General features: G+C 41.2%; 1 protein-coding gene across 2 annotated transcripts in view; it reads left to right on the top strand.

The window, feature by feature from the left end:
- KCNQ5 (potassium voltage-gated channel subfamily Q member 5) overlaps positions 1-14,325 on the top strand; it is a 626,149-nt gene that overhangs the window by 409,020 nt on the left and 202,804 nt on the right. For both annotated transcript variants that reach the window (XM_040261809.1, XM_040261808.1), the window contains exon 2: positions 7,362-7,452. In XM_040261809.1, coding sequence (XP_040117743.1) covers positions 7,362-7,452 — 91 coding nt within the window. The remainder of the gene's footprint in view (positions 1-7,361; positions 7,453-14,325) is intronic.

Here is a 14,325-nt window from a genome sequence, read left to right as displayed (position 1 = left end):
GCTGTCCCCTCGGGGGTGATGCTGTCAGCCCAGTGCTTCTCCAGCCAAGGGCTCTGTCTCTGGCAGGACCACCCAGAGCTACTTTACAGCAGCGCATGTCTGTTGCTCCCATGATGCCACTCTCCAAGATCAGGAAGTGTCCCCAGCTAGCCTGGATGCCATTTAATAAACCTTCTGTGCTCATTCTGCACTCTCTGTTCATTTGCTTCCTCCCAGAGGAGGGCACTTCTGTATCTCAGCCAGACCTCGTGCCCAAGATTCAGACCCACAGTTCCATGTGGGTGTCCAAGATTGGGGTTGTCTTCTCCTCAGAATCTCGTTTGCCTCCTCACTTCCTGACTTTTCCCCGTAAGTGCGGATGGAGACCTCGGATTTCTCAGCCCCCACCCCCTTCCCAAACTCTATCTGCAAGGCCGAGAGTTACCAAGTGAGAGAGCTACTGCTTTCACAGCATCCCTCCAGGCTGCCTCATTTCTGCCAGCAAGCTCTCAACCTAACCCGAGTCACCATTACTCCTGACCCTGTTTCTCAGCTACTCAGAGATGTCCTAACGCACGTGGCTGCTGACTTGACCTTCCCAGAGGGCACCTCTGATGAGATGAGCTTCCTGTTCAGAAACAAAGGCTACTTCCTGTTCAGTGGCCTCCACTGTCTGCTGAACTAAAGACAGACCCTGAAGTATTATCCATCATGGCCACAGACTCCCAATTCAAGCCACCTGTCCCATCCACGCTACAGTTAAACTCAGTAATTTCTTGTTCTATGAAACAGGGAGCAGATACTTTATCTCACCCATTTTCTGACTCGTTGCCTCTCTCCTACTGTACTCTCCTTCTGGAATGTGTTTCTCCAGAAATTTCTCTTGTCAAAGCCCAAATTTTCCTTCAAAGACCAGCTCCAGCAACACTCACTTTTGGAGACTTTCTTGACATGCTTCCACAACTCCCAACTGAACAGAATACCCCCAGCCCCACCCCAGCACTTCCTTTCAGGCTCTGTGATATTTCTCCTAGCATGTATCTGTCTCTGCCTTCATGATGACTGTCTTGTGTGTTCCCTTTACTCACCACACTGCTCATTAAGGATAGGGCCTACTTTGGTTTATTCTCATCTCTCAGTTATGCTTGGCATGGTGTCTTTCACGGAGGGTACTCAGTACATGTTTTCAATGGAGCCGAGATGATTCCTATGTTAAAAAAAAAAATGAAGTTGCAGGAATGACTTGCTTTACACTTTTCATGAACCACCAAAGAATAAGCTAGCTAGAAGGAGTTCACTAACTCTACCCTGTTGATTAATTAGTGAGTTTTGGTGACGCTTGCACCTGGCCTTCACCCACGCAGTTGAATGGCCTACAGCATCCCTTTCCCCAGCCACACAACCATAATGCAGACCAACCCTCCTGGGCCTTCAGGGCTCGTTTCAGTCCTCACCTGCTCCAAGAAGTCTTCCCAAACCCCAGGTCTGACTTTGTAGGTGTGCCACCTGTGCAGTCTCATGGAGCCCAGAACCTTGAAGGGTGCCACACTTGATGTCATGCTCCACTGTCATTGCCTTGAAATTCTTCATAACCTTTAACAAAGGGTCCCCACATGTTCACTTTGCTCCAACTCCACAAACCAAGTAACCAGCCCCATGCGTTTCCTCCTCTCCCGTATGCTCCTGTCATGCCATACATCTTCCCTATTTTTGCAGTCATCACTCAGAATTTTCATTTACTTTTTACATCTGTTTGCTACCCTGTATGCCTCAACAGATCATAAACTCTGCAAAGGCAGAAAAAGAAAGTCTTGTTTATTGTTATATCCCTGTGACTCAGCCTAGTATCATATGCTTAATCAGTATTTGCTGGTTGGACAAGTGGATGAATGGTTGAAGGAAGGAAGGAATTTGGGAATTAATAAATGTATTTGTTCATCCATATCCTGTTGGGCAGCCAGAGCAGTGGAGGTCTTTGGTTTTCTGTCTTCAGCTGGGCTCCCATAGAAATAACAGATTTCTAGTACAGAAACTACTCTTGTTAAAAAGGAGGGTAAGATCAGCTCAAGAGAGAGAATGGGCAAAGTAGTGGCATGAAGGAAAAAGATTAAGCAACACCCAGCTGTTAATGAAGAAGGCACTAGCAAAAGGGCTAGTGATGTAGATCTGTTTTGAAAATACACATGGGGGTCATGAAGCCACTATTGAGATGCTCTTGGAGGAGACGGTGTCTTAGTGACTGAGCCATCCCCTGCTTGTTTCTCTACATGTTTTCTGCTCACCCTGGACTCGGGAGGTATCTATAGATAGCAGTCACTCACCAGGGAAGCATCTGTCACTCTGTATTTGACACCATATCATCCTCCGAGCTACTCTAGTAATCCCTGGGTTTCACTTTCATTCATGAAGGATGAGTACTTCAAGGTGTAGGTGTGCTGGAATTTGATTTCTAGTTTACAATTCCCAGTCTGTTAGGGCCAATTTAAAGTAGAATTGAAAGAATCCTGAATCACGAAGTACATGAGTCAAAAGTATGATGAGTGGTTATTAACTCAGACACCAAGTTTTCTCCCTAGTGGTGTCCTTCCTTGAAGTCCTTCTTGAAGGCTTCTGCTATTCAGAATGTCAACTACTTCCCTCTCAGCGGGAAGAGAGAGAGAAGTGCCCCCCACCTCCAACTCCAAGAGTCTTGCCAGACCATCACTGCTATCCTCCCTGCTCCTCAGCAACACTGCTCGGTGACTCCAGGACAGACAGTGCTCGAAACCTCTTCCTGCTAAATAGCCTGGGATGAATCACAAAGTGTTCCTAATCCTCAGTTTTCATGTTTACGAAACAGGAACAATGAGATTTCTACTCCATAAATTTGAGAGGATAATGTGGAAAGTGCTTGTGAAAGGGACTTACCACAGTGTCTTGCTTATAGGAAACCCTCTGAATGTGAGTAATTATCAGCAGACCCACTTCACTTCTGAACCGAAATGGATGTATAGAAATAAGGATTCTGATTGCTAGAATTTTGCTGAGGATTTTTGCATCTATGTTCATCAGTGATATTGGCCTGTAGTTTTCTTTTTTTTGTGGCATCTTTGTCAGGTTTTGGTATTAGGGTGATGGTGGCCTCATAGAATGAGTTTGGAAGTTTACCTTCCTCTGCAATTTTCTGGAAGAGTTTGAGTAGGATAGGTGTTAGCTCTTCTTGAAATTTTTGGTAGAATTCAGCTGTGAAGCCATCTGGACCTGGGCTTTTGTTTGCTGGAAGATTTCTGATTGCAGTTTCAATCTCCATGCTTGTATGGGTCTGTTAAGATTTTCTATTTCTTCCTGATTCAGTATTGGAAAGTTGTACTTTTCTAAGAATTTGTCCATTTCTTCCATGTTGTCCATTTTATTGGCATATAATTGCTGATAGTAGTCTCTTATGATATGGGGATGATCCAGAGAGATGATATTGGCTGGGAGGTGGGAGGGGGTTCATGTTTGGGAACTCATGTACACTCGTGGCAGATTCATGTCAATGTATGGCAAAACCAATACAGTATTGTAAAGTAAAATAAAGTAAAAATAAAAATTAAAAAAAAAAAAAGAAATAAGGAATGCTTGGTATCAATCAGGAGTCAGCAAATTTTCCTCTAAAGGCTACAGAAACATTCCAGTCTCGTGCTTAGAACACAAATCTCAGTTCTGCAGTTTTTCATGAATGCAGCCATAGGCAATACACAAGTGAATGAGTGTGGCTGTGTGCCAATAAAACTTTATGTACAAAAACAGACATTAGGGGCCAGATTTGTCCCCTGTCCATAAGTCACCAATCCCTGGCTTTGAACTCTTGGGAGCCCCAGTTAAGTGTAATAGAAAGACGTGCAGACTTGTCAGGGGAAGACAAGAGGGGGCAAAGGCTAGATCCACACGATGCTAAAGAACACAGAGCTGATGTTTTAAAGGAGATTATTGAGTAAGAGATGAAAGTATGTGAGTCAGTCCTCTAAAATACAAAGAAACACTCCAGATTGCTATTATGTAGCAGTATTTTATGTTATCATTGCCTCATAAGTAGAAGGCAATACTTGGAAGCTGTTTTAATTTTGTTTCTCCACCACAATAAATTACAAGGAGAATCAGCATTCTTGCAGTCTCTTATAATATTGTTAAAAGTTAAAGGTCAGACAGTGTTTTCTGAAAACCACAATTTGGCAATATAGCTATGTATAATCAAATTATTTTCAAAGTGAAAAAATATGACTTAGAGCAAATAGCTCAGCTATTGGGATTTTTTTTTTTCTTTAATTTTAGGATAAGTAAAATTTCAACGTTAAAACCAAGCCTGGCCATTTTATTAGACGTTTACTTTGGGAACTTGGTTTCCCACCCGGGGGCCCCAGTTCAGTTCAGCTCAGTTCAGTCGCTCAGTCGTGTCTGACTCTTTGCGACCCCATGAATCGCAGCACACCAGGCCTCCCTGTCCATCACCATCTCCTGGAGTTCACTCAGACTCATGTCCATCGATTCCATGATGCCATCCAGCCATCTCATCCTCTGTCATCCCCTTCTCCTCCTGACCCCAATACCTCTCAGCATCAGAGTCTTTTCCAATGAGTCAACTCTTCGCATGAGGTGGCCAAAGTACTGGAGTTTCAGCTTTAGCATCATTCCTTTGAAAGAAGTCCCAGGGCTGATCTCCTTCAGAATGGACTGGTTGGATCTCCTTGCAGTCCAAGGGACTCTCAAGAGTCTTCTCCAACACCACAGTTCAAAAGCATCAGTTCTTCGGCACTCAGCCTTCTTCACAGTCCAACTCTCACATCCATACATGACCACAGGAAAAACCATAGCCTTGACTAGACGGACCTTAGTTGGCGAAGTAATGTCTCTGCTTTTGAATATGCTATCTAGGTTGGTCATCACTTTTCTTCCAAGGAATAAGCATCTTTTAATTTCATGGCTGCAATCACCATCTGCAGTGATTTTGGAACCCCCCAAAATAAAGTCTGACACTGTTTCCACTGTTTCCCCATCTATTTTCCATGAAGTGATGAGACCAGATGCCATGATCTTCATTTTCTGAATGTTGAGCTTTAAGCCAACTTTTTTACTCTCCTCTTTCACTTTCATCAAGAGGCTTTTTAGTTCCTCTTCACTTTCTGCCATAAGGGCATTGTCATCTGCATATCTGAGGTTATTGATATTTCTCCCGGCAATCTTGATTCCAGCTTGTGTTTCTTCCAGACCAGCGTTTCTCATGGTGTACTCTGCATAGAAGTTAAATAAGCAGGATGACAATACACAGCCTTGACATACTCCTTTTCCTATTTGGAACCAGTCTATTGTTCCATGTCCAGTTCTAACTGTTGCTTCCTGACCTGCATACAGATTTCTCAAGAGGCAAGTTAGGTGGTCTGGTATTCCCATCTCCCTCAGAATTTTCCACAGTTTATTGTGATCCACACAGTCAAAGGCTTTGGCACAGTCAATAAAGCAGAAATAGATGTTTTTCTGGAACTCTCTTGCTTTTTCCATGATCCAGTGGATGTTGGCAATTTGATCTCTGGTTCCTCTGCCTTTTCTAAAACCAGCTTGAACATCTGGAAGTTCACAGTTCACATATTGCTGAATCCTGGCTTGGAGCATTTTCAGCATTACTTTACTAGTGAGGACAATTGTGCGGTAGTTTGAGCATTCCTTTGCATTGCCTTTCTTTGGGATTGGAATGAAAACTGACCTTTTCCAGTCCTGTGGCCACTGCTGAGCTTTCCAAATTTGCTGGCATATTGAGTGCAGCACTTTCACAGCATCATCTTTCAAGATTTGAAACAGCTCAACTGGAATTCCATCACCTCCACTAGCTTTGTTCGTAGTGATGCTTTCTAAGGCCCACTTGACTTCACATTCCAAGATGTCTGGCTCTAGATTAGTGATCACACCATCGTGATTATCTTGGTCGTGAAGATATTTTTTGTACAGTTCTTCTGTGTATTCTTGCCACCTCTTCTTAATCTCTTCTGCTTCTGTTAGGTCCATACCATTTCTGTCCTTTATCGAGCCCATCTTTGCATGAAATGTTCCCTTGGTATCTCTAATTTTCTTGAAGCGATCTCTAGTCTTTCCCATTCTGCTGTTTTCCTCTATATCTTTGCATTGATCGCTGAAGAAGGCTTTCTTATCTCTTCTTGCTATTCTTTGGAACTCTGCATTCAGATGCTTATATCTTCCTTTCCTCCTTTGCTTTTCACCTCTCTTCTTTTCACAGCTATTTGTAAGCCCTCCCCAGACAGCCATTTTGCTTTTTTGCATTTCTTTTCCATGGGGATGGTCTTGATCCCTGTCTCCTGTACAATGTCATGAACCTCAGTCCATAGTTCATCAGGCTCTCTATCTATCAGATCTAGTCCCTTAAATCTATTTCTCACTTCCACTGTATAATCATAAGGGATTTGATTTAGGTCATCCCTAAATGGCCTAGCGGTTTTCCCTACTTTCTTCAATCTGAGTCTGAATTTGGCAATAAGGAGTTCATGATCTGAGCCACGGTCAGCTCCTGGTCTTGTTTTTGTTGACTGTATAGAGCTTCTCCGTCTTTGGCTGCATAGAATATAATCAATCTGATTTCGGTGTTGACCATCTGGTGATGTCCATGTGTAGAGTCTTCTCTTGTGTTGTTGGAAGAGGGTGTTTGCTATGATCAGTGCATTTTCTTGGCAAAAGGTTCAGTATTTCTAGGAATCAAAATGCCTGCAAAGTGGCTGGTGGACATGCTCCCTGTCACTACAGTGCAAGTGAAGCCGGGCAGGGGAGCGTTTCTGTAAGGCTTTGACTGTAAAGGAATGGGAAGCGTGTGGGTAGCAGAAGTCACTTTCTGTTCTTACTATTAAAACAAAGAAATGACAGATGAGAATCCGGGAGCAATGTTGGACTCCAAAAAGGAGCCAATGACTTAGTAACTACTCAGAACACTTGACGATTCACCAAAGCTGCCAAACAGGAGGGTAAGTCTGCTCCTTTGACAGCAGAGTGGCTACAGTTTGTGCTCCAAACAGGAAAGCAAAACACACTTCTGAGCCTTTCAGGATGCCTGCTCAGGAGAGCTCTTGGTAGGAAATTTACAGATTCCTAGCCGAGGGAGGACATTTAAGCATAGCACACAACACACACACACACACACACACACACACCCCTCATCAATAAAGTTACAAAGGAGCCCCACGTGCATTGGACATCACATTGTACTTTGATATTTAAAATGGCTAGCTGCTTTTAGAGCTTTTACAATTTAATCAATGTCAGTTCCAATGGATCTTGTGCTTTATCCATTGGAAACAAGAAATTAAGTCTGTCATCCTAAGGCCAGATTCTCATCAGATTTCTCTTGTTTTGTTGTTTTACAGTTTTCTCCTCGTCTTTGGTTGCTTGATTTTGTCAGTGTTTTCCACCATCCCTGAGCACACCAAATTGGCTTCAAGTTGCCTCTTGATTCTGGTAAGTGAAACATAGAAACAAATATGCACGTAAAGCTTACATAATATGTGGACGGTCTATAATATTTACACAATGCATTTTGTCCCACAAAAAGATATCTCTAGAAAAAAAAAAAGTTTCTGTGTAGTATAAAAGTCTCAAATGTCACTGAAACATTTGCCCACTCTTTTAATCTTTAGTCAGTCCTCTAGAATACATGGAAATATTCCAGATTGCTGTTATGTAGCAGTATCTTATGTGATTGTTGCCTCCTAAGTAGAAGGCAATATTTGGAAGCAGTTTTAATTATGTTTCTCCACCACAATTAATTACAAGGAGAATCAGCATCCATGCAGTCTTTCATAATATTGTTAAAAGTTACAGGTTAAACAATGTTTTCCGATAACCACAATTTGGCTATACAGCTACTATAATTGGCCAAGAACTGTGAGATTATAGCACCTCATAAGAAAACAGAAGACTTCATGCTCTTTTCAACCAACAGACTGTATTATGAATTTTGCTCCTAGTGCAGTTCCTGGTGAGAAATTCTGCAGTTTGCTCTGTGTCCATTATGCTGTCAATCCTCAACCAGAGAGAATTGCTCAATTCATTTTAAAATGGAAAAACACCACAAGATATTTTAGTCTGAATTATTCTGGGCCTTTTCAGCTCTTATCCATTCTATTACAACTGAACTATATAGTACTGTATACTTAAATCACAGCTGATTGAAAGTTTGGTTCATTTACATCCATTTTGACCTACTCACCATGTCCCAGAGTATCAGACTTGACAGTCTCAAAACTGTCTGAATGAGCTATAAATTGGAACAACTTACTTTTCCATAAAATTTGGTGGACTAGAGAGGGAAAGAGAGAAAGAGGGGGTGGAGTAAGATGACTGTGTGCTCTAATAAACAGAAATTGGTTATCCACAGCAATGAACATTTTATAAAGGAGAGTACTCTTACCTTGAAGGCAGGAAGTGAAAAGTGTCAACTCATATAACCTGGAGAGCTGCTCTTTTCCTTGCTCTGTCAGACACTGGTTTGTGCGTGGAGTTACCAAGGATTCATCCAGACTCCATTCTACATGAAGGAGAAATCACTTTCGAACCTGGAATGAATCTTTTCCAATTTGTTTCCACACAAATTGTACTCAGCAATATATTGCTAACATCAAGGTTACTATTTCAAATCCTAGGCAGACAACAAATAGGCTAAAGAGCCCACTGGGGATTTGTTCCATTTCCAGGGGTTCCACTGGGGTAGAAAGTGGGCTTTTAGCCTCATACACCAAGTGGTCTGAGCAGTTCAGTCCTTGCTAAAGAGTTTCTAAATAGTTCAAAGAAACCTATGTATGCTATTTAAAAGGCAAAAGCTGGTTAATATCATGATTTTTTAAATTTCCTGAGCAGTAGACAACTAACCAGAGTTCAGTAACTAAAGTATATGTGAATATATAAAAATGTAAATGTTTTATATCTCTCATTGTTTTTTGCCAGTTTTATTGAGATATATTGACATATAGTGTGTAAGTTGACATATATAGTGTGATGATTTTATATACATATATACTGCAAAATGACTTCCACAGCAAACTTGGTTAACACTTCATCACTGCACATGGCTACCATTGTGTGTGTGTATGTGTGTCTGTGTGATGAGAATGCTTAAGATCTACTCCTTTATCAACATTCAGATATACAGTACAGGATATTACCTACAGTCACCGCGCTGCATGTTAGACCCTCAGAACTCATTTGTCTTGTAATAGGGAGCCCAAATCCTCTGAGCATCTTCACCCATCTCCCTCACCCCACCTGCACAGTCACGCTACTCTGTTTCTGCGGGTTCAGGGGTTTTGATTTTTAGATCCCACGTGTGAGTGAGATCATGCCATATTCTCTGTCTCACTTATTTCACTTAGCGTAAGAACAGCCAATGCTGTCACAATGTTGAGATTTCTTTTTATGGCTGAATATTATTCCATTTTGCAAGTGTATGTGTTATGGGTAGATAGTTTCCAGGTCTTGGCTGTTGAGAATAGTGCTGCAGTGAATATGGGGGTGCAGAAGTCTCTTTGAGATCTTAATTCCATTTCCTTCAGATAAATACTCAGGAGTAGCATTGCTGGATCACATGGTCATTCTGTTTTTGGTTTTATAAGGAAACGTCACACTGGTTTTCACAGTGGCTGCACCAATTTTACATTCCCACCAACCAACTGTGTAGGAGGGTTCCCTTCTCTCCATATTCTCCTCAACACTTATCCCTCGATTTTTAATTTAGCCATTCTCACAGGTGTGAGGTGAAATCTTATTGTGGTTTTGATTTGCATTTCCGTGACGATTAGTGATGTCGAGGGCCTTTTTGTGTACCCATTGGCCATTGGTAAGTCTTCATTTATCCCTCAGTATTTTTTTTCCTCTAGTTCCCTTGTTTTTAATCAAGTGATTAAGATACAATTTACACAGAATAATTAGCATGCATTTTAAGTGTCTAATTTCATGAGTTTTGACAAACACCTATTGTTTGTCATCTGTATTAGTTTCTTAGGGCTGTGTAACAAAGTACATCATATATATGAAATTACATATATCATTCTGTTGAGCGAAAGAATGAGGTATTATACAGCGTCTTGTGTTTGTCTTCTATTCATTTGTATATTTTTTAATTGAAGTACAGTTGATTTACAATGTTGTGTTCATTCTGGTGTAGAGCAAAATGATTCCAATATATACATTTTTCCTATATTCTCTTCTATTATGGTTTATTAGAGGATGTTGAGTATACTTCCCTGTGCTATGCAACAAGTAGGGCCTTGTGGTTTATTTTGTATATGGTAGTTGGCACCTGCTGATCCCAAACTCCTAATCTATCCTGCTCCCCATCCCCACCACCTTTGATAACCATCAGTTTGTTTTCGATGTCTGTGAGTCTGTTTCTGTTTTGTAAATAACTTCATTTATATCATATTTTAGATTACACACATAAGCACTATCATATGATATTTCTTTGACTTACTTCACTTAGTATGATAATCTCTGAGAGCATCTATTTTGCTGCAAATGACATTACTTCCCTCTTTTTTATGGTTACACTATCTCACTGTATACATGAACCACATCTGTATCCATTCATGTGTTAATGGACACTTAGGTTGCTTCCGTATCCTGGCTACTGTAAATAGAGCTGCCGTGAACATTGAGGTGCATGTATCTTTTTGAATTACGCTTTTCTCCAGATAGGAGTGAGATTGCTGAATCTTATGGTAGTTCTATTTTTAGTTTTTTAAGGAACCTCCATACTGTTTTCCGTAAGGGCTGCACCAGTTTACATTCCCACCAACAGTGTAGGAGTATCCTTCAGTCTCAAATGCCTGTAGCTCTAACAAAGTTGAAACCAGTCCTTTTATGTACATGTGGCCTTTGCATTAAGCAGTGTAGATGGTTTCCGAAAGCTGTTGCTTCTTGGCTTTCCAAAGGTCTCCTCTTTTTGTGTTCTAGTGATAAACTGTCAAGGTATACTTAAACAGAAGTATAATCTTAAAACCTACCTGAAAATAATTGGACTGTGTTGCAGGTCTAAGCTTTTACTGATGTTATTCTTTTCATCAGTGTTTTCTCCAAAGCCTATGCTTTATTTGAACAAAAATACCAAGTATGACCTTTACTTTTTTTAATTTTTATTTAGTAATAATTGGAAAAGCATGCGTATAATAATTCTTTTCACAGTTAACATAGTATATTATAAAAGTTCAGTCAGTTGTAGAATACTGAAAAAAGGCAAGAAAATCTTAATTACTTGGAGAATATTGTATTTATTCTTATTGCATGTATTTTAAAAACAATCTGATTTCAAAGTCTGTCTACCCTCTGAATATCTAAATCAAACAGAATTCATAGAACACAATTCTGACTGGCAATGTTTTTAGTTCCCAAGATGATGCATGTCTGAAGAATTGCCATCCAAATTTAGTTAGGAATGTGTTTAAATGTTTGCAAAAATTTATAATAAAGTCACTTTTTTACATTTTTGGTCACAAATACAACACCAAAGGAGTAAATTTAGAAGACATATATAAACCACACGTCACAAGTGTATTTTTTCCATAACTCTGTCTCATTTTTTTAACATTTCAGTAGATATACCCACATTCTAATTAATTCTGTTTCTGGCAAGTAAAAGACATTCACACGTCTGATAGGGAGCACCTTTAGGCAAACTGGTCCCTAGACAAGCATCCCATGGCCCTTCTTGACCCTCACATTTTCCCCCCATTTCCTTGAGAGCACCAGCAAGTTAGAGACAGGCCACAGCCTCCTCCTCTCCCGGGGTCCCCTTGGAGTACTCCACTCTGTCCCCCACCCCAAGGGGAAAATCTGGTTGTTGTCATCCAGAACTGCACTCACCTGCTGCGTGTAAACCTGTAACTTACTGGCTTTGGTTACAAGTCAAATGGGGACCGCAGAGCCCAGAATGAAGAGCGTGATGTAGACTCTAGAGTCAGGACTCCAAATTCCACTTCTAACACTTTTTAGCTGAGTAATTTTGGGGAACCACTTCTCTATGCCTTAGTTTCCTCGTCTGTTAAAAGTGGGTAATAACATCACCTGCTTCATAAAGCTGTTGTGAGGATTAAACCCCAGTGCTAAGCTCAGTGCAAAGAAGGCACCAAATATGATGGTCACTCCACTTTCACTTGCAGTGGGGCCTGCTGGGGGCCAATGAACCAGGAATATTTGAAAAGGGATGCACTTGGGAACATATCATACTTTCCTAATAGTAAAAAAAAAAAAAAAGTATCTTTGCAAGAGTTTTCTCACCACAAACACTGTACATTACAGCAGCTCTGTACATTGACTTATCCCTCCAACCAGAAGTGACTCTGATGCCCACTTAAGGCCTGGCTCATGTGCACAATAACCATTTGTGTTTGGTGATGAAGGAAACAGATTTTGACTGCTATAGTTCCCTGGTGAATGTGCCTGATGACCATGCTCATGGCTGTTAAAGCTCTCCCTTCGTTGTCAATGGGTGAGTGGAGCAGTGGTGAGGGACAGCAAGGATCTGGGGGACAGGCTTACTTGGCCCACACCGAGGACAGAACCTATGAGCTCAAGAGGACAGAGCAAAGCACCAAGGACAACAAAAAGCTGGTCAGAACTGAAATGGAACTAGCATTTAACTGCCTTTCACATATCAGGCTCACTGATTTCTTATTAAAGCAAAAGACATTTTTGAAAACTTGTAATATGAGCATCATTCCTCCCATTTTACCACACTAAGTGTAAGGCCGAGCTCAGGCTGCGCCCCAGACCCAGCTGCCACCTCACACTCTCTTCCCCCTCAGTGGAGACCAACACGTTAGCCCAGCGAGTCTGCCATCGCTCAGGGAAGCTCTGCCATCCAAGTCTTCCCTGTGGTTCCACATATGCCAAGAGTGAGTCCTGAAACCCGTTCATTGAGGTTAAGTTCATTTCTTTTTTCTTAAAGAGTCTGTTTACAAAGTTGTCACAAACGGGAGTGTCCCTTCGCGCCACTAGCAGTGCTTTGTATCAAAAATTACAAATCCGATTTTGTGAGCAATCAACAGCTTCCATCTGGGGTGCCAACAGTCCCGGCTCCTTTGTGCAGATGACCCGAGCACCTGCTGGTGAATGGAGCTCTCCTATTTTCAGTTAAACTAGTGTGGAAAGTTTTGTTCCAGTTTGTATGTTTTTGCATCTATATCTCACCTTCTTAATAGCAATGCTGCCTGGAGCCCAATTCCTCTCCATTGGATAACCTCTTGTCTTCCACATTAAAGTATTCATTTTGGCCTTTAAACATAAACTCGTCAACGTGTTGATGATTTGTACATATTTCATGCAACACCCTCCCTTGATGACCTCTCCTCTTGATGAAAATGATGTATATCATTTGCAAAATTTTCACTGAAGGTGGTCATTTCTAAGATGGCTGACCCATATGCAGTAAAAAGAACGTCATTATTAGTTTCAGCAAGAAGAGAATGTCAGTGTATTTGCTCCTCTGCCCTTCTGCTGGAGAAGGAAATGGCATCCCACTCCAGTATTCTTGCCTGGAAAATCCCATGGACGGAGGCACCTGGTAGGCTACAGTCCATGGGGTTGCAAAGAGTCAGACACCACTGAGTGACTTCACTTTCACTTTCCTCCTGCTGTGTGGGGAAGACTCCCAACCATGATGGATTGTGCTGAGCATCTGGACAAAACTCAAACACATGGTCAGAGATCCAGGCTTTCCCAAACATCTGGCTGTTTGGCACCTTCTGGATAGAGCATATGCATATTTGCTGGTTGTGCTCCACGTCGCAAAGCAAACATGGGTTTGCTGTTTCTGTGCACAATGAATCAGTTCCTGAAATGTGTACAAATCCAATTTAGGCAGATCTAATTATATCTTCAATGCACTAGTGGAGCTTACTATTTAAAGAAAATCTGTAGTGAATCCTTTTGTAAAGTGAAGAGTCCCCTTGAAAAGTTAATAACTACATAATTAATCTGTGTTACATGTTTGTTTTCTTCCTTTAATGTGGGTACACGTGGAGTTTTTTTTTTTTAATCACTTTAAACTACCCATTATATAACACTGTACTGAAGAATTAGATATGTTGCTACCATTTCCCATGTATCCTACTGGCAGAGGGAAAGTCAGCCCCAGAAGCATTTACCAGTCCTTCCAAAGTAGAAACACTTGCACATAAAATTACGTAGATTTGATGTACAAGATGACATTGCATCTTTACATTTAAAGGCTGGCATGGACACTGTAAAACAGGATAACAACGTCAGGACAGGGATCCATTCGAAGGTCTTCAGTCTTCTGTGGATAGAAGATGTGAAATGATCAAAAGTGAGGAATGAGTG

This window comes from Oryx dammah, unplaced genomic scaffold (genome assembly GCF_014754425.2).
Source record: "Oryx dammah isolate SB20612 unplaced genomic scaffold, SCBI_Odam_1.1 HiC_scaffold_19, whole genome shotgun sequence".
Lineage (NCBI taxonomy): Eukaryota > Metazoa > Chordata > Mammalia > Artiodactyla > Bovidae > Oryx > Oryx dammah.
This window is presented reverse-complemented; position numbering and strand designations above follow the sequence as displayed.